The sequence below is a fragment of the Salmo salar genome, chromosome ssa12 (genome assembly GCF_905237065.1).
Source record: "Salmo salar chromosome ssa12, Ssal_v3.1, whole genome shotgun sequence".
Taxonomy (NCBI): domain Eukaryota; kingdom Metazoa; phylum Chordata; class Actinopteri; order Salmoniformes; family Salmonidae; genus Salmo; species Salmo salar.
The window spans coordinates 35,527,758-35,548,695 of NC_059453.1; the positions used below are offsets into that span (position 1 = coordinate 35,527,758).

At 41.8% G+C, this 20,938-nt stretch overlaps 1 protein-coding gene across 1 annotated transcript; it reads left to right on the plus strand.

The window, feature by feature from the left end:
- Positions 1-6,700: 6,700 nt before the first annotated feature.
- LOC106564824 (catalase) lies at positions 6,701-20,620 on the plus strand. The gene is made up of 11 exons (XM_014131256.2): positions 6,701-7,000; positions 8,380-8,551; positions 10,738-10,848; positions 11,946-12,076; positions 12,268-12,372; positions 12,691-12,816; positions 13,021-13,212; positions 13,713-14,135; positions 15,563-15,670; positions 17,336-17,413; positions 19,483-20,620. The coding sequence occupies exons 1-11, from the start codon at positions 6,935-6,937 to the stop codon at positions 19,543-19,545; spliced, it is 1,575 nt and encodes a 524-aa protein (XP_013986731.1). The 5' UTR covers positions 6,701-6,934; the 3' UTR covers positions 19,546-20,620.
- The last annotated feature ends 318 nt before the right edge of the window (positions 20,621-20,938 follow it).

Genomic DNA, 20,938 nt, shown 5'->3' on the forward strand with positions numbered 1-20,938 from the left:
AATGTAATCAGTGCATAGGCCATATTGAAGAAACATAACGAATTCACGGGCCAGTCATAGCCTATTTGTTTTTGGTTTTTAAACATATAACTGCGACCCAAATTTGCCATTGTTTTATTTAAAAAAAAAAAATATGGCCCTTTATAATGTACAAAGTATACTGTATATAGCATTTTAACATTATTAAAACAAGAGTCAAATAATATTTGTCCAGACTTTGCTGGTAAGCTTGCAGATGTGCATGATATGCTGCCACCCAAATCAAAAAGTATCTAATATCTCCAAATAACAAAAAAAAAACGTAGCTATAGGTTGTTGAAACATTTAAACTTCAAAAATGTTTTTCCTTTTTTTTTAACTGCATGGTTCACCAGTGTGATTGAATGTAGCATTGCAGTATGGTGCACTCAAATTGTCTTGTAGTTGAGTAGCCAGCCTTGGCTACTGCACAAATGTTGCTGTAAAGGCCTACATGTTTCATCTTAGCATGGTGTTTTGTTGCAGGTTTAGTTTTTTGGTAATTCATTGTCAAGCTTTAAAAACTGAAGCCAGACTGCAACATTTTAGTAGACTAGCCAAGACTGTGGCAAGTGTCTACACACTTTCCCTCCACTGCACGCTGTAAACGGGACAAACAAAAGCAGCCCAATTGAAGTTGAATTCAGCTATGCAAGAACACCAGGCTGTAATTTTATAAAGTAGATGACTCAACTGTTAACTCGCTTGTGTCCTATTCGGCCTTGACACGTACATGGACCTATTAGCCACGTTAGGGTTCACATTGCTAGTTTGATTGTATTGACATTCCCAGCCTTAGTTATAGTCGTCCTTTTTTGTTCAAAATAGTGAGTCATTGAAACTGAAACAATGCATCACGAATGGCAGCAAACAATGTACCAGGCCAGCAGTGATTTACAACGTGATAGCAATATTATTTGGACTACCAAGAAATGTATTGGTGAATTATATTAATAATGCATTGAACTGCATCCATCTATTTAGCCAACAATGCCTTAGTGTATGTCATGGAACATGGAGTCAAATAGAACCTATTTTCAAAACCTCTTATAAAGTTGGTTTTGTAGCATAAACTAGGAATTGTACATTTTTAACTATTATGATTGTCTGTTTGTTTCAGAACTGTAAAGTAGTTAAAATGCTGTCAGCTCCACTTTAACCACTGCATCAGATGAGCAGAATGTCTGTTAATGAGTGATGAAAACACTGGGCCTCTGCAGGGAAACCCTGATACACTGCCCACTGAGAGAGACTGTCAGTCTGAGGGGGGAGTTTAATAATCAAGTGTTGTTTCAAGGTTATTTCATGTTAGTATACATTTGTAACGTGATCGCGATGTACAGATATCAAAGCAGTTAGCACAAACACGCACAGTTTAAAAAGATACGTACTCTGGGCTCCACTTGACCGTGGTCAACAAGGGCCTATTTGTTTAGCCTACCATCTCTATGCTAATGTCAGGAAGTGTTCGTGAATGGATGACTCGTAGCTCTGTGATTTTAAACGTTACGTTTTGTTTCCCTCTCAAATGAATCTTCAATGAAGTTTAGAGCGAGGAGAAGCTCAGGATTTTCTCTCCCTCTTTGTCAACACTCACTGCCTTTTTTGCAGTGGAGAGGATTACTCTCAATAGCAAGTTTTTTGGGGGGGGATTTTTCTATCATTACAATGGTCAAACCATTGTCTGTCATGGTATAAAAACAGCAGTTTTGGGAACATACTCCAACCAGTGTGCAGCCAGATGAATTTAGTTTTTTACTTTAATACAGCACCTGTAGCTGCATGCTGTTTCTTAAAAACGTGGTTCACAACTCTGATGAAAGTATTTATTTGGGGTTATACGGTGCCATTTGTTGATCCTGGCTGTCTCGTATTTAACTCCAATTAAATAGCTTCTAATCCCATCCCAGTCTGTCCTTGGAACTGTCCCATTATGTAGATTAGGGTTGGGTGGAGACTGGAATGACACGTCGTCCCATCGACCTGTCCGAACATCGTTGGTATACGATTGTAGATCAACGATGTGAACAATGTGTAATGCAGCCTGTCATGCACAAACCACCAAAATATTTTTTTTAATTATAAAAAAAAAAATTGATTAGTATATTTTTTATTATTTTTTTATTATTTTTTTTTCATCTAATCATTCAACTACAATGTGGAAATCACCTTACCAATATTGTATTTTCTTGTGTGCAAATAAATAAATATAAACCAATCATATGGTGATATGTGGTACCGTTCCGTCTGAACGTGTTTTCAGTAGGCCTACAGCAGGCAATATTGTTACCCCACTCCGCAGTCTATTAAAGCCAGAAAAGGTCAACTTGCTTGTGTTCCTTGGCAGAAACCTTTAGGTAGTCCCTGTCCCCATGAAAGCGAAGGTAACCTGCCTAAATGACTACTGACCCGTAGCACTCACGTCTGTAGCCATGAAGTGCTTTGAAAGGCTGGTCATGGCTCACATCAACACCTTTATCCCAGAAACCCTAGACCCACTCCAATTTGCATACCGCCCCAACAGATCCATAGATGATGCAATCTCTATTGCACTCCACACTGCCTTTTCCCACCTGGATAAAAGGAACATCTATGTGGGAATGCTATTCATTGACTACAGCTCAGCGTTCAACACCATAGTGCCCTCAAAGCTCATCAATAAGCTAAGGACTCTGGGACTAAACACCTCCCTCTGCAACTGGATCCTGGACTTCCTGACGGGCTGCCACCAGGTGGTAAGGATAGATACAACACATCCGCCACGCTGATCCTCAACACAGGGGCCCCTCAGGGGTGCGTGCTCAGTCCCCTCCTGTACTCCCTGTTCACTCATGACTGACTCCAGCTACCTTAGTCATAGATTGTTCTCTCTGCTACCACACGGCAAGCGGTACCGGAACGCCAAGTCTAGGTCCAAGAGGCATCTAAACAGCTTCTACCCCAAAGCCATAAGACTGCTGAACATCTAATCAAATGGCTACCCAGACTCTACCTACATGTGTATATAATAACTCTACCTACATGTATATATTACCTCAACTAACCGGTGCCCCCGCACATTTACTCTGTACCGGTACCCCCCTTGTATAAAGTCTCACTACTGTTATTTTACTGCTGCTCTTTAATTACTTGTTACTTTTATTTCTTATACTTATTTTTTTAACTGCATTGCTGGTTCAGGGCTCGTAAGTAAGCATTTCACTAAGGTCTACACCGGTAAATACAATTTGATTGGAGTCCACCTGTGGTAAATTCAATTGATTGGGCATGATTTGGGAAGGCACACACCTCTCTATATAAGGTCCCACGGTTGACAAGGCATGTCAGAGCAAAAACCAAGCCATGAGGTCGAAGGAATTGTCCATAGAGCTCCAAGACAGAATTGTGTCGAGGCACAGATCTGGTGAAGCGTACCAAAAAATGTCTGCAGTATTGATGGTCCCCAAGAACACAGTGTCCTCCATCATCATTCTTGAATTGAAGAAGTTTGGAACCACTAAGACTCTTCCTAGAGCTGACTGACTGGCCAAACTGAGGAATTGGGGGAGAAGGGCCTTGGTCAGGGAGGTGACCAATAACCCGATGGTCACTCTGACAAAGCTCCAGAGTTCCTATGTGGAGATGGGAGAACATTCCAGAAGGACAACCATCTCTACAGCACTCCACCAATCAGGCCTTTATGGAGAGTGGCCAGACAGAAGCCACTCCTCAGTAAAAGGCACATGATAGCCTGCTTGGAGTTTGCCAAAAGGCACCTATAGGACTCTCAGACAATGAGAAACAAGATTCTCTGGTGTAATGAAAAAAAGATTGGCCTGCATGCCAAGCGTCACGTCTGGAGGAAACCTGGCACCATTCCTACGGTCAGGCATTGTGGTGGCAGCATCATGCTGTGGGGATGTTTTTCCGGCAGGGACTGGGAGACTCGAGGGAAGGATAAATGGAGCAAAGTACAGAGAGATCCTTGATGAAACCCTGCTCTAGAGTCGATGTTCAAACAACTGGACAGCTACATTTCCAACTTCATTTGGAATAAGTCAAATCCACAAATGAGAAAGGTATATCTAGAGAGGCCTAAGCCCGCAGGCGGGCAGGGCCTTCCCAATTTTTTTTTAACTACTACTGGTCAGCAAATATATCTAAATGTGTTTATTGGGTTTCTACATTTGAAAACAAGGATGACCCAACTTGGGCCACCATGGAGTCAAAGTCAAGCCTTCCAACTTCTCCGGTCTTGCTCCTGTGCTCCCCAATGCCCATGAACCTTGTTACCCATGTTTTGAACCCCATTGTTAAGAACTTCCTTAAAATCTGGTCCCAATTCAGAAGTCACTTTAGCCTTAAACAAGCAAGTGGCTTCTCTCCATTAACATCTAATCATCTCTTCCCAGCATCACAGATTGACACGGCATTCCAGTTCTGGCCTAGGAACGGCCTCTTAGCTTTGCCAAGAAACATTTCCCTTCATTTCCACTCAAGCCTACTAATTGTCCAGTTGAGGTGCTTAGAGCTTAACCCTTATCTGAAGGGCACAATCTCCAGATTATACGTCATAATACAGAACATTAATCTGCCTTCCTTTGCAAATACAAAATCTGCTTGGGAGCAAGAAAAAGGTGGTGAGCTACCCGATGATATATATGGCAACAAAGTATTGAGCGTATGCACACTTCATTTTGCATAAGGCATGGGCTTATTCAGTTTAAGGTTTTGCACCGTCTCCATTACTCAAATGACAGATTGGAAAGCATATACCCAAATGTTGACCCCAAGTGTTTGAGATGCCACCAGAATCCAGCGACTGTGGGACACGTTTTGGTCATGCCAATCTTTGTGGCCTCTAGGACCCCATTTTTGAGGCATTCTCACATATGTGTAATACAACTGTTAGCCCCAACCCGGTCACTGCCATTTTTGGGGTACTTCCCCTAGACCAGAATGCTACCACGCTACCTTGCTGCTAGCTCGTCGCCTTGTCCTCTTTCACTGGAGGTCTGCAAAGCCGCCCTCCTTTATGCAGTGGGTTAAGGAGGTGATGTCATCTCTGCCTCTGGAGAAGGTTAGGTACACTGTGCACGGGTCCCGACCAAAAGTTTGACTTAACCTGGTCCCCATTAATACAATACGTGGAGAGCCTGTCTTTTACTTAGTGTAACTTGCATAGTTTGATAAGTAGTCTTGTCTGTTCTAGTGGTCATTTGTGCTGATAATAATTTTTATTGAACTTTTTTTTCCATTGGTTTTGATTCTATTGTTTTTCTTTTTTCTTCTTCTTTCCTATTTAACTAACTTTTATAGATGCCTTGGAGGGAGGGTTGGAGAGAGAGGGGGAGGGTTGATGGATGGGAGAATGAGGGATTGGGGTTGTACTGTTTTTGTTTTTAATATCTGAAAATCTGTAAATAAAGTGAAAAAGTAATGATTTTGCACTTCTGCCCCTTTTGTGTAATAGGTGTTGTTAACAGGAAGCTCATCTCGGAGGCAAGGTGTAAGGGAGTATAGGTTCCCCTTCATCGTCCTTGCATGTGCAACAGGTTATTCAAAGATTTGGGTTGGCTACCAATCAGGAAGGAGTGTCAATTCAAAGGGGGAGGAAGGTTTGGGGAAGGAAGAGGTGGAGGGGGGGGCTCACCTCAGACACACCCAGAGGGGGCTGTAAATGCTAAGTTGGATGCTTGGAATACCCAATCTATGACGTCACCCTATTGAAGTTGAGATTTAAAAGAGTTAAGGTAAATGTTAGGTTGGGGTTAAGTTTAGGGTTAGAGTTATGCTCATATCAAGGATCCCACTTAGCATCTTTCATTTTCAAAAAGGCTTTTGTGGATTATTTGTTAGAGGTAACATCTCAGAAACAACATATGGAACAGTGAATATTGAGACATTTTATTCTTTCCTTTTTAAAAAGGCTTTTGTGGATTCTTTGTTGGAGGTAACATTTCAGCAACCTACATGCTTAAAAAAAAGGTGTTATCTAGAACCTAATAGGGTTCTTTGGGTGTCACCATGGGAGAACCCTTTCAAAAACCATTTTTGGTTCCAGGTAGAACCCTTTTGGCTTCCATGTAAAACCCTTTCCAGAGGGTTCTACCTGGAACCAAAAAGGGTTCCGCTATGGGGACCGCCAAAGAACCCTTTTGGAACCTTTTTTTCTGAGTGCATGGAACAGTGGATTCTTACAATAACATAGAAGTATACTGTATGCTTCCCACTTTCCACAGAATAAAGCTAATACATTCAACTCTGCCTCCTGACTATTTTATGTTGGTTGTGATTGTGAATATTGAGTTAAAATAAAAAGGTCCATGATTCTTCACTTGAAGCCACCTATATCCATCCAGTCCACCCTTTCTGCCTTTCACGACCTATGCTCCCAATTGAAATGGCTAAATAGCCTTGTGTCCACTCAATTTAACACATCTCAACAAGCAATAAAACTGCCATTTTTCTATTTTCTATACATTTACTGACTACACACTATTAATAAAAGGGAATAAAGCTATCTCTCTGTCTGTGTGCGTATGTTTCCGTAACAACACAACATGATGAGTGCACACAGCAGCTATATAGTAACTTCACTTGTGATAGATTTAGTAATGGGGTCAGCATAATCTGATAAATATGAAATGAATCCCTGCCAAACTGGCCAACTAGCAATGTACATATTCCACATGTTTAAATATGTTTAGTCTGTTGCCTCACGTGAGGGTTGGAGAGTTGGATCGCAAGCTTGGATCGCAAGGGGTACATCATTTTTTGCTCTTTGGTCCGAAAGTAGCTGGTTATCCAGCATCCAATAGGAGTCGGGTAGCAAGCAGGAGGACCCTAATCGTACAAAGTACAATGGCTAAATAACGTTATCACTCAGAAATATAAATTTTTCCACATAGTTGTGGTTTAAACTTCTGCCTTCAAGATGGACGAGGATAGAGGGAAAGCAACCGACCAAATGAAGCTATGGAAAGAGAACCGAAACGCTCAGGTTTGTCTATTTCTATGCTTAGTTTGTGTTGTGCAATTCTGTTTAGAAATGGTGAGCGATCATCCAGGGTCGCATTTTTCCTCCTGGACTACTTATTAACTATAATGCTAACGTTAGATAGCTAGTTAGCTCCACATTTACAGAACCATGGTATTGTTCAATTCCACAACCAAAGAATGCACATTTGTATTTGAATTGTGTCCGTTTTTGATCATGCAGGAATTGTTAGCTGGCTGCTGCCTACAGCTAACGTTAGCCTATTGCTGCTATACCCACAATCACAAAGTCAATAACCCCGCACATTTCTACTATTTTTCTTAACTAGTGGAAACCCTTGCAGCTCGGGCTTTCTTGATAATTGTTGAATAGAATTCCAAGTTTAACTAGGGTTTACTCCCATACTCTTGTGACAAATAGAAGGATTTCGCTACACTCGTAATAACGTCTGTTAAACGTGTATGTGACCAATAACATTTGATTTCAATTTGATGTAATGTATTGAAATAACGGAACTGCAGAGTAGCTATTTGTTTTTGATTTAACGTCAACTAGCTAGAGTACCTCATTAAATGCCAAGAAGTTGATTGCTTGTGTGTATTTTTCTGGTTTAACTTGAAAATATTGCAATTTGAGAATAGAATAATAAGTGATTCTTTGCAATAACTGGAGGATATGGACCTTGATTTGTTGGGATCGCAAATGTAGCTTGGTCATTGTCTTGCTATAGTTTAGCCTGGACTTTAGCCATGTCAACTTATGGATAACGGGTAAACATTAAGCAACATTGTAAGTAAACAAGGCCAAATGAGAGATGTGAACTGTTTGTGCCTTTTAGACTATTTTGTAATGCACACATTGAATTGGAGCAATTGCGTAATGAAGCTGATGTTTGATCATTCAAAGTACAAAACACTATCCAGTGGAACAACCACTTTACAATAGTGCATCTAAATCTTTTAGGGGGGGGGGTTAGAAGGATTACTTTATCCTATCCTAGGTATTCCTTAAAGAGGTGGGGTTTCAGGTGTCTCCAGAAGGTGGTGATTGACTCCGCTGTCCTGGCGTCGTGAGGGACCTGTATAATGTCAGAATTGTACCTATCTCACACATACCTAATGGGACCATTGAGTCTTGTGCCCAGGCTATTAAGTGTCAGGTGCACAAAAGTATACCTGTACATTCCTAGTCTTAATGTGTGTGTAGTTATGTCTCCTGAGAGCAAGTAAATGAATAATGTGTGTAAGTGCAGCTGATGTGGAATCAGGGAAAGGACCTACTCTGTTACCAAAGGAAAAGTGAGAGACTAGGCCTAATGACTGTGTAAATAAAACATGTGCAGTGTCTTATGTATGATGTCTATGCCATTTCTTCCCCTTCAGAGGCCAGACAACCTGACCACTGGGGCTGGTCACCCGATAGGGGACAAGTTGAATATAATAACAGCGGGTCCCCGGGGGCCCCTCCTAGTGCAGGACACCCCGTTCATAGACGAGATGGCCCACTTTGACCGCGAGCGCATCCCAGAGAGGGTGGTGCATGCCAAGGGAGGCGGTGGGTGTCCAGCACTACCAATACATTTAATCGAAACTGATTGGCATTTATGCAATATACAGTGAGCTCCAAACGTATTGCATCCAACAAGTTTGTATAGTCACAAGCTTGATGTAATCATTGTGTGCTAGGAATATGGGACCAAATACTAAACTTTTGACTACTTTTTGACTACTAAACTTTTGACTACAGTGGAGGGGGAAAGTATTTGATCCCCTGCTGATTTTGTACATTTGCCCACTTACAAAGAAATTATTGGTCTATAATTTTAATAGTAGGTTTATTTGAACAGTGAGAGACAGAATAATAACAACAACAAAAATCCAGAAAAACGCATGTCAAAATTGTTATAAATTGATTTGCATTTTAATGAGGGAAATAAGTATTTGACCCCTCTGCAAAACATTACTTAGTACTTGGTGGCAAAACCCTTGTTGGCAATCACAGAGGTCAGACGTTTCTTGTAGTTGGCCACCAGGTTTGCACACATCTCAGGAGGGATTTTGTCCCAGTCCTCTTTGCAGATCTTCTCCAAGTCATTAAGGTTTCGAGGCTGATGTTTGGCAACTCGAACCTTCAGTTCCCTCCACAGATTTTCTATGGAATTAAGGTCTGGAGACTGGCTAGGCCACTCCAGGACCTTAATGTGCTTCTTCTTGAGCCACTCCTTTGTTGCCTTGGCCGTGTGTTTTGGGTCATTGTCATGCTGGAATACCCATCCACGACCCATTTTCAATGACCTGGCTGACGGAAGGAGGTTCTCATCCAAGATTTGACGGTACATGGCCCCGTCCATCGTCCCTTTGATGCGGTGAAGTTGTCCTGTCCCCTTAGCAGAAAAACACCCCCAAAGCATAATGTTTCCACCTCCATGTTTGACGGTGGAGATAGTGTTCTTGGGGTCATAGGCAGCATTCCTCCTCCTCCAAACACGGCGAGTTGAGTTGATGCCAAAGAGCTCCATTTTGGTCTCATCTGACCACAACACTTTCACCAGTTGTCCTCTGAGTCATTCAGATGTTCATTGGCAAACTTCAGACGGGCCTGTATATGTATTCTTGAGCAGGGGGACCTTGCGGGCGCTGCAGGATTTCAGTCCACGGCGTAGTGTGTTACCAATTGTTTTCTTGGTGACTATGGTCCCAGCTGCCTTGAGATCATTGACAAGATCCTCCCGTGTAGTTCTGGGCTGATTCCTCACCATTCTCATGATCATTGCAACTCCACGAGGTGAGATCTTGCATGGAGCCCCAGGCCGAGGGATATTGACAGTTCTTTTGTGTTTCTTCCATTTGCGAATAATCGCACCAAATGTTGTCACCTTCTCATCAAGCTGCTTGGTGATAGTCTTGTAGCCCATTCCAGCCTTGTGTAGGTCTACAATCTTGTCCCTGACATCCTTGGAGAGCTCTTTGGTCTTGGCCATGGTGGAGAGTTTGGAATCTGATTGATTGATTGCTTCTGTGGACAGGTGTCTTTTTTACAGGTAACAAGCTGCGGTTAGGAGCACTCCCTTTAAGAGTGTGCTCCTAATCTCAGCTCGTTACCTGTATAAAAGACACCTGGGAGCCATAAATCTTTCTGATTGAGAGGGGGTCAAATACTTATGTCCCTCATTAAAATGCAAATCAATATATAACATTTTTGAGATGCGTTTTTCTGGATATTTTTGTTGTTTTTCTGTCTCTCACTGTTCAAATAAACCTACCATTAAAATTATAGACTGATCCTTTCTTTGTCAGTGGGCAAACGTACAAAATCAGCAGGGGATCAAATACTTTTTTCCCCCACTGTACATATAAGTGAATTTGTCCCAATACTTTTGGTCCCCTGAAATGGGGGGGACCATGTACGTCACTAGATTTGTTCTTAGAAGTGGACCCTCACAAAGTAATGGTATAGGGGAAACACTTCCCTAGACAGGCCTATCACATTTGAAAGAAACATTAGAAAGTGTTGGCCTACTTTTCGGTCTAGACCAAAATACTGGAAACTGCTCTTTAGTCTACTTGGGGCAGAATATTATAGGACCATGCTTGATCATGTGACGGCCTGTGTTGTTGGCCCACTCTACAGAAGGGTAAAGTGCACCACGTGTATGGCTTTATAAGTAAGTGTTTACTCACTAACCTAACTAGCTAGATTTATACACAGTAACTGACCATGTCCTGCCTCTTCTACCACAGGAGCTTTTGGGTACTTTGAGGTGACACATGACATCTCTCGCTACTGCAAGGCCAAGGTGTTTGAGCATGTGGGCAAGACCACACCAATCGCCATTCGCTTCTCCACTGTGGGCAAGACTAACCTACATTACATTTTTGTCTTTTTTCCCCCCTGGTATTTACTCAACTTACATGATAAAATAGTATTTTGAGGCTGCTCACTCCGGCTTTTCTATAAAACTGCTACAAACACATTTACAGTGTTACTTTTGTTTCCCTTAAGGACATGCAAAAAGAAACCCTATCAGATTTGCTAGCTACCAATTAGACTACTGTTACTGTATATGGAATGACTAAGCATGCTTGTCTGCAAAAGCAATGTTTGCCGATATCAGAAGAATTCTGGGCAGTCAGGTAGCCTAGAGGTTAAGAGCATTGGGCCAATAGCCAAAATGTTGCTTGTTCAAATCCCGAGCCGACTAGGTGAAAAAGCTGTCGACATTCCCTTGAGCAAGGTACTTAACCTTATTGCTCCTGTAAGTATAAAATGCAATATATACACTAGATGACTGACAGAGGGGTGCTTTCTGAATCCAACGCGCCTCCATCTTGGTACTTCCCCACCATTGTAAAAAAAAAAAAAATACATGTTTTGGAAGCTATAGAAAAGCTTAATTGGCCACAAAAACATATTTTGCAATCTCCATCTGTCTCCGGACATGAAACCCATTGAAAACCTGTGGTTTGAATTGAAGAGGGAAGTTTATAAGTGCAGATGAAGGATATCAAGGGTCTGGAAGGATTCTGTATGTAGGAATGGTCTAAGATGTGTTGTCCAACTTATAAAACATTTCAGAAAAAGGCTCAGTGCAGTTATCCTCACAAGATGAGGTATTGAAAACGGGGGTCAATAATTCTGACCCCTACCTCTTTGAGAAAAAAACTATTTATCAAGTAATAATCTTTCTCTGAGCAATTGTATTAGTATAAAGTAATAATTTCCCCCAATTTTTAGCAGCATACAACATAGCTCAGTATTTGAATGTATACAGTCATTTTCTGTTGTCTTTATCAAGGGTGTCAATCATTTCAGACCCCACTGTACATCAATACATCATTGAATAAATACCAGAAAATACACATTGTCATATTTTTTACAAATATTTTGTGTTTATACTGGTTTTCCATGTGAGTTTCTTATCAACCTATTTTGTCTCAAACTTATGTAGCTGGGGAATCGGGCTCAGCTGACACAGTGCGAGACCCACGTGGCTTTGCAGTCAAGTTCTACACTGACGAGGGCAACTGGGACCTTACTGGCAACAACACCCCCATCTTCTTTATCAGGGACGCCATGCTGGTGAGTTCAGACACGTGAGTCAAGATTGCGCCTGGGTGTGCCTTGCCAAGATTCAGTCTTTGACACATGACATGTGGGACGTTAGCTAAACATACTGGCAACCAGGCTAATACATTAGTTCATCTCCCCGTATAATATTAAATACCATTACCACTACCACATCTCTCTGATTTTCCCTTTGTTTTGTGCAGTTCCCATCCTTCGTCCACTCTCAGAAGCGCAACCCCCAAACTCACCTGAAGGACCCAGACATGGTGTGGGACTTCTGGAGCCTGCGGCCTGAGTGTATGCATCAGGTACTGTACCTGGTGCTCTCTACCCGCCACCAAACCTTTACACATGCACACACAATAGTTAGTTAGCATCCGAAAATACGTTGTAGTTTCAGATTTCACTCCATTAACAATTTTAAAGCTATGCCACTATATCTAGAAATGGCGGTTGCTGCATTAGTTTAAATAGTTTTCAATCCGTTTTCTGATCAGTTTATTATATCATGCTTCTACTTGCATATGTTTTTTGTTATTTTTTATTATATCTTATTTACATATCACATTGGCTAAATTGACTGAATATGTGCCTTTGTTCATAATTTTGTCTTAATCTCTGTGAAGGTGTCATTCCTGTTCAGTGACCGTGGTCTGCCCGATGGCTTCCGCCACATGAATGGCTACGGATCCCACACCTTCAAGCTGGTCAACGCCGAGCATCAGCCCGTCTACTGCAAGTTCCACTACAAGGTCAGAGCACAACTAAAAATGATGTTGTGAATGGATAGTACAGACTAGTGAAATGTACTACACTTTAATGGATATAGGAGTCGACAATACTTAGTTACCTGAAGGATGCAAGAGAGTAATGGTGGTAAAAGAAGGAAACGTAGTTAGAAAAATTGGGACGGGTCCATAGTAACCCATAGCATCCTTCCTGTGCTCTCCTCTCAGACCAACCAGGGTATCAAGAACTTGAAGCCTGAGGACGCCGAGCGCCTGGCCTCCACCGACCCGGACTACGCCATCCGAGACCTTTACACCTCCATCGCCAACGGCAAATTCCCCTCCTGGTCATTCTACATCCAGGTCATGACCTTTGACCAGGCCGAGAAATTCCAGTGGAACCCCTTTGACCTGACCAAGGTACCATAGAGATACAGTTTTAATACTCAATCTTCTATTCAATTATGTGGGGACCCTAACCCTTATAGTAGGTGCATAACTTTTTATCAATACTTTGCATTGTTTTTTAAAGAATGTGACAAATGCCTTAAATGTCTTAGTATTGTGCTTTGTTAGCCATTTTAAACAAGATGTCCACAAAAATATTGTCCAGTTGCAGTATTCTGACTTTTCCACCAGAGGGGGGACATACTCCACATAACGACTGAAAGATCTGAAAGTGGTCTGAGATCTGCTATGGAGTCGTAGCATTTGTCAATGGTACAATAATCGGCAACTGACTCAATAGCTGCAGTCTAGTCAGGATAATTATTATGTGAAAATAGTACAGTATAGGGGTCATGCATGCTTACATTTTCTATAAAAAATAAAAATTGTCCTCCAAGAATGGCTAGAAATCTCTTGCACATCCATGTACCTTGGTTGGCCTGGGAAGTAGCAGCACTTCTCATTTTCCTTAGGTGTGGTCTCACAAGGAGTACCCCCTCATTCCCGTGGGGAGGTTGGTGCTCAACAGAAACCCTGCCAACTACTTTGCTGAGATCGAGCAGCTGGCCTTTGACCCCAGCAATATGCCCCCTGGCATCGAGCCCAGCCCCGACAAGATGCTGCAGGGGCGTCTGTTCTCCTACCCAGACACACACCGCCACCGGCTGGGAACCAACTACCTGCAGCTGCCCGTCAACTGCCCCTTCAGGACCCGTGTGTCCAACTACCAGCGAGACGGGCCTATGTGCATGTTCAACAACCAGGCTGGCGCTCCCAACTACTTCCCCAACAGCTTCAGTGCTCCAGAGACCCAGCGACAGCACGTGGAAACCAGGTTTAAGGTGTCCCCAGATGTGGGCCGCTACAACAGTGCTGACGATGATAATGTCACACAGGTAATGTATCTATGTAGAGCGCAATGGATTAGTTCACTGAGATGGGCGTGAATCAGACAGGTGTCTTGTGTTCCATTTTTTTTTTAAAGATGTGGGTGTGTATATATTTTATTTGCTACTGCTTGACAAAACAAAATCTTGGTCGACCAAACAATCGACTAGTCGACTAATTGGGGTCAGCCCTAGTTACATTAAAGTAAACCACAGTTTTGGAAATACACTGAACAAAATAATAAATGCAACACGAAAAGTGTTATTATTTGATGAGCTGAAATAAAAGATTCCAGAAATGTTCAATTTGCTCAAAACTCTTTTCTTTTTAATACCTCTTTTAGTGATAATTTCTCCTTTGCCAAGATAATCCATCCACTCGACAAGTGTGGCATATCAAGAAGCTGATTTAAACAGCATGATCATTACACAGATGCACCTTGTGCTAGGGACAATAAAAGGCCACTAAAATGTGCAGTTTTGTCACAACACAATGCCACAGATGTTTTGAGAGTGTGCAATTGGCATGCTGACTGCAGGAATGTCCACCAGAGCTCTTGCCCAATAATTTAATGTTCATTTATCTACCATAAGCCGCCTCAACGTCGTTTTTAGAGAATTTAGCAGTACGTCCAACCGGCCTCACAACTTTAGGCCACATGTATGGCGTTTTGTTGGCGAGCAGTTTGCTGATGTCAACATTTTGAACAGAGTGCCCCATGGTGGGTTTATGGTATGGGCAGGCATAAGCTACGGACAACTAACACAATTGCATTTTATTAATGGCAATTTGAATGCACAGAGATACCGTGACGAGATCCTGAGGCCCTATGTCGTGCCATTCATCTGCTGCCTAACCTCATGTTTCAGTATGATAATGCATCACCTCATGTCGCAAGGATCTGTACACAATTCCTGGAAGCTGAAAATGTCTCAGTTCTTCCATGGCCTGCATACTCACCAGACATGTCACCCTGCATACTCACCAGACATGTAACCTATTGAGCATGTTTGGGATGCTCTGGATTGACGTGTACGATGGCGTGTTCCAGTTCCCGCCAATATCCAGGAACTTTGCACAGTCATTGAAGAGGAGTGGGACAACATTCCACAGGCCACAATCAACAGCCTGATTAACTATGCGAAGGAGATATGTCGCGCAGCATGAGGCAAATGGTGGTCACACCAGATACTCACTGGTTTTATTTTTTTAATTTTTTTTCACGTATCTGTGATCAATAGATGCATATCTGTATTCCCAGTCATGTGAAATCCATAGATTAGGGCCTAATGAATGTATTTCAATTGAATGATCTCTTTATACAGTATGAACTGTAATGATTACAAATAATGAAATATTTATTGATACATTAATAAATCTGTTGGTTTGTGTGTGTGAGACCAGTGCTCTGACCGTGTGTGTGTGTGTATTGCAGGTGCGTACCTTCTTCACTGAGGTGCTGAATGAGGAGGAGCGCCAGAGGCTATGTCAGAACATGGCTGGTGCCCTGAAGGGAGCCCAAGTCTTCATCCAGAAACGTTGGGTGAGTTCTCCTCCTCCTCATTTTGATTGTCTAAGTCACCATTTATCATCATCATTGTGATCAGCAATCATGTTATTTCTATCTTCATGTTTTTTTTATCAACATCATCATCATTACTATTCAAATCAAACTCCCCTCCACCACACTGTCATCAGAAAGTATTCACACCCCTTGACATTTTCCACATTTTGTTACAAAGTGGGATTAAAATGAATTTAATTGTAACGATCTACACAAAATAGTCTGGAAGAAAAATTCTAATATTTGTTTTTCTATATATATATATATATATATATGTATGTGTGTATATATATATATATATATATATAGTGTGTGTATATATGTATATATATATATATATATATATATATATATATGGAAAAATAAACCCCCTGAGTCAAAACAGGTTAGAATCACCTTTGGCAGCGATTACAGCTGTGAGTCTTTCTGGGTACATCTCTGTAAGAGCTTTCCAGACCTGGATTGTGCAACATTTGCCAATTTTTATTTTCAAAATTCTTCAAGCTCTGTCAAATCGGTTGTTTGGCATGGCTAGACAACCATTTTCAGGTCTTACCATAGATTTTCAAGCAGATTTAAGTCAAAGCTGTAACTCGGCCACCCAGGAACATTCAATGTCTTATTGGTACTGTAAGCAACTCCACTGTCGATTTGGCCTTGTTTTAGGTTATTGTCCTTCTGAAAGGTGAATTAATCTCCCAGTGTCTGGTGGAAAGCGGACTGAACCAGGTTTTCCTCTAGGATTTTTATTCTTTACAGGCTTCTGTTTCACTCTGTCAATAAGATTAGTATTGTGGAGTAACTACAATGTGGTTGATCCATACTCGGTTTTCTGCTATCACAGCCATTAAACTCTAACTGTTTTAATGTCACCATTGGCCTCATGGTGAAATCCGGGAGCGGTTTCCTTCCTCTCTGTCAACTGCGTTAGGAAGGATGCCTTTATCTTTGTATTAACTGGGTATATTCACCATCCACGTTTAACTAATGACCTCACCATGCTCAAAGGGATATTCAATGTCATTTAAAAAAAAAAATAAAAAAAAATTATCTCCCAATATCTCCTTTCTTTGCCAAGCATTGAACAACCTCCCTGGTTTTTGTGGTTGAATCTGTGTTTGAAATTCACTGCTCGACTGAAGGATCTTACAGATAGTTTTATGTGTATTGTACAGAGATGAGGTAGTCATTAAACTAATCTTAAACAATATTATTGCACAGTGAGTCCATGCAACTTATTATGTGACTTGTTAAACACATTTTTACTCCTGAACTTATTTAGGCTGGCCATAACAAACAGGTTGAATACTTTGTTGACTCAAAACATTTCATCTTTTCGTTTTTAATTGATTTATAAATATTTAGGAAAACGTTATTAAATGTTGACATTATGGGGTATTGTGTGTAGGCCAGAAAATGAAAAAAATATATATTTAAATTCAGGCTGTATAACACAACAAGATGTGGAAAAAGTCATGTGGTGTGAATACTTTCTGAAGGCACTGTATATTTCCCAGACATCATCTTCCTCACTACCATGAAGGTCATCTTTGCAATGCAATGTTGTATAATGCATTTATTTTACTGCCATCGGTATCAACACTTCTGACCGTCTCTCCCTGCTCTTGCGCCATGTTTTTCCAGGTTCAGAATCTGATGGCTGTGCATGCAGACTATGGGAACGGGGTTCAGACCCTACTCAACAACACTGAGCCCACGAAGGTAAGTCCATTCATTCTTGTCAACGGACACTAAAGCTTATGTCAATTAAAAGGGTATTTGCCTATTTCATTATACACTGCTCAAAAAAATAAAGGGAACACTTAAACAACACAATGTAACTCCAAGTCAATCACACTTCTGTGAAATCAAACTGTCCACTTAGGAAGCAACACTGATTGACAATAAATTTCACATGCTGTTGTGCAAATGGAATAGACAACAGGTGGAAATTATAGGCAATTAGCAAGACACCCCCAATAAAAGGAGTGGTTCTGCAGGTGGTGACCACAGACCACTTCTCAGTTCCTATGCTTCCTGGCTGATGTTTTGGTCACTTTTGAATGCTGGCGGTGCTTTCACTCTAGTGGTAGCATGAGACGGAGTCTACAACCCACACAAGTGGCTCAGGTAGTGCAGCTCATCCAGGATGGCACATCAATGCGAGCTGTGGCAAGAAGGTTTGCTGTGTCTGTCAGCGTAGTGTCCAGAGCATGGAGGCGCTACCAGGAGACAGGCCAGTACATCAGGAGACGTGGAGGAGGCCGTAGGAGGGCAACAACCCAGCAGCAGGACCGCTACCTCCGCCTTTGTGCAAGGAGGAGCAGGAGAAGCACTGCCAGAGCCCTGCAAAATGACCTCCAGCAGGCCACAAATGTGCATGTGTCTGCTCAAACGGTCAGAAACAGACTCCATGAGGGTGGTATGAGGGCCCGACGTCCACAGGTGGGGGTTGTGCTTATAGCCCAACACCGTGCAGGACGTTTGGCATTTGCCAGAGAACACCAAGATTGGCAAATTCGCCACTGGCGCCCTGTGCTCTTCACAGATGAAAGCAGGTTCACACTGAGCACATGTGACAGACGTGACAGAGTCTGGAGACGCCGTGGAGAACGTTCTGCTGCCTGCAACATCCTCCAGCATGACCGGTTTGGCGGTGGGTCAGTCATGGTGTGGGGTGGCATTTCTTTGGGGGGGCCGCACAGCCCTCCATGTGCTCGCCAGAGGTAGCCTGACTGCCATTAGGTACCGAGATGAGATCCTCAGACCCCCTTGTGAGACCATATGCTGGTGCGGTTGGCCCTGGGTTCCTCCTAATGCAAGACAATGCTAGACCTCATGTGGCTGGAGTGTGTCAGCAGTTCCTGCAAGAGGAAGGCATTGATGCTATGGACTGGCCCGCCCGTTCCCCAGACCTGAATCCAATTGAGCACATCTGGGACATGTCTCGCTCCATCCACCAACGCCGCGTTGCACCACAGACTGTCCAGGAGTTGGCGGATGCTTTAGTCCAGGTCTGGGAGGAGATCCCTCAGGAGACCATCCGCCACCTCATCAGGAGCATGCCCAGGCGTTGTAGGGAGGTCATACAGGCACGTGGAAGCCACACACACTACTGAGCCTCATTTTGACTTGTTTTAAGGACATTACATCAAAGTTGGATCAGCCTGTAGTGTGGTTTTCCACTTTAATTTTGAGTGTGACTCCAAATCCAGACCTCCATGGGTTGATAAATTGGATTTCCATTGATTATTTTTGTGTGATTTTGTTGTCAGCACATTCAACTATGTAAAGAAAAAAGTATTGAATAAGATTATTTCATTCATTCAGATCTAGGATGTGTTATTTTAGTGTTCCCTTTATTTTTTTGAGCAGTATAGTTCAAATAGGAAAAGCACTTGCATATCTGAGACGGCTCGTTGCAGATGCTTGGGAATAATTGGATGGAAATATTTTTGGGGAAAAAGAGATCCAAGTATAGTCAAATCATTTACATGAGCAGTTTTGGGTATATTGCAGATCCTTCATGAAAATCAAAAGTTGCACACATGAACTAAAGTGTTGTTTTTTTTTACATGTAGAACTTTTTTTGTTTTTGTACTTGTTATTCCTTTACATTTAGTATGTATTTGTGTTGTAACTGTTTCTCACAGGACCCCTCGTTAACAAGATTGTGTTTTACCTGTTTATATCCACAAATCTATTCTGAAATGAATAAAACTTTAGCATTGAGCTCTAACTTCTTTTTCTCTTTCTCTCCCTTTGTCTCCTTCCCTCCTCCTCTCTCCCAGGACACCGTGAGAGTGTACACCCGTAGAGGTGCCTCTACCGTCGCTGCCTCCTCCAAGATGTGATGCCTTAACTTCCACCTGTTGCACTTACCGTCCGCTATAGAATATCTTACTACCGACCGTCCGTAAATGCTATAGCTAATTAAATGGCAAGCTATCATGATTGTTTTTGTAATTCCTCAGGCTACTTACTGCACAGATGACTAGAGAGACAGCATTGCTTTCAGTTCTTACATGAAGAGCCTGTCCATTTTGCCTAAGTTCACACAGAAATTAATATAGTCAGACTGCAGCCCTATGGGAGATCTGTCCTAACATCAGTCAAATACACAGACGCTATCTGAAAAGCTGTGCATTTATTCAGTTGTTTATAGTATAATTTTCATTCCATTGTCAGTATAGTGATATCTCTTTCCCAATTACTTATTGTTTGTGTATCCATGCCTCATGTATGCCCTGATAGTTAGCTTAATAAACAGGTATGCGTTAGCTAGCCTATATGCAAAATGGCATTTATTCTAGTTAAACAAACCACCAATGTTTTCAAATAAGGTTCATAATTATTGTACAGTATTTAGCAGTTTAAACTTCTGAGTTTTCTTCAACAACAAAAATTCTGTGCTTAGGCCTTCACCATATTTCTTTGTTATATTAGAAATGGTTTCAAGCCAACGATCGGTGTGATTCAGTCATGAATTAAGTCATCGTCCTCGCAGCCAAAACAACAAAGCAGTGCCTTTTTGGGTTAGACACAAATACCTAACACCATGGCAGGATCATGGCTTTGCCTATACTTTTAATCACTATATAAAAATGGTCATGTTCTAAATGTTTTCTGTATATTAGCGTTTTGTGTAGATACTCTACCAGAATTAATCACTGAGGAGTTGTGGTTTGGTTGAGTTAGGGCTGGGGAATTAAGAACCACCACTGTTTCCTGTTAAGGAAACTTAGTCCTTATCTCTTCTCACAAGCCTCCAGACTTGGTTGCTATGTTGCGTCTCCTCACTGTTAGTGTTTCTGTGTAAGGTAGAATTCCCGCTCATATCGCCCGAGAAGTGATTTGTTATATTAACAAGAAATTGTGAACATCTTTGAACCACAAAATGAGATGCTAATAAATCAAAAGTTAATACTATATGTGTGGTTTTGGGGTGTCTGTTGTAAAGAAGACCTATCTTAACTCCAGGGTATGCTGGCTGTTGTTATAGCCCAGGACTAAACCTGATTCTACATATGCCCTTGATTAGTTGATAGTGTTAACCTCTTAGTGACCCCTTAACACGCGAATCCCGTTAGCGGGATCGATTTGACAACAGCCAGTGAAATAGCACAGCGCCAAATTCAAAAAACAGAAATCTCATGATTCAAATTACTCACACATACAAGTACACTGCTCAAAAAAATAAAGGGAACACTAAAATAACACATCCTAGATCTGAATGAAAGAAATAAT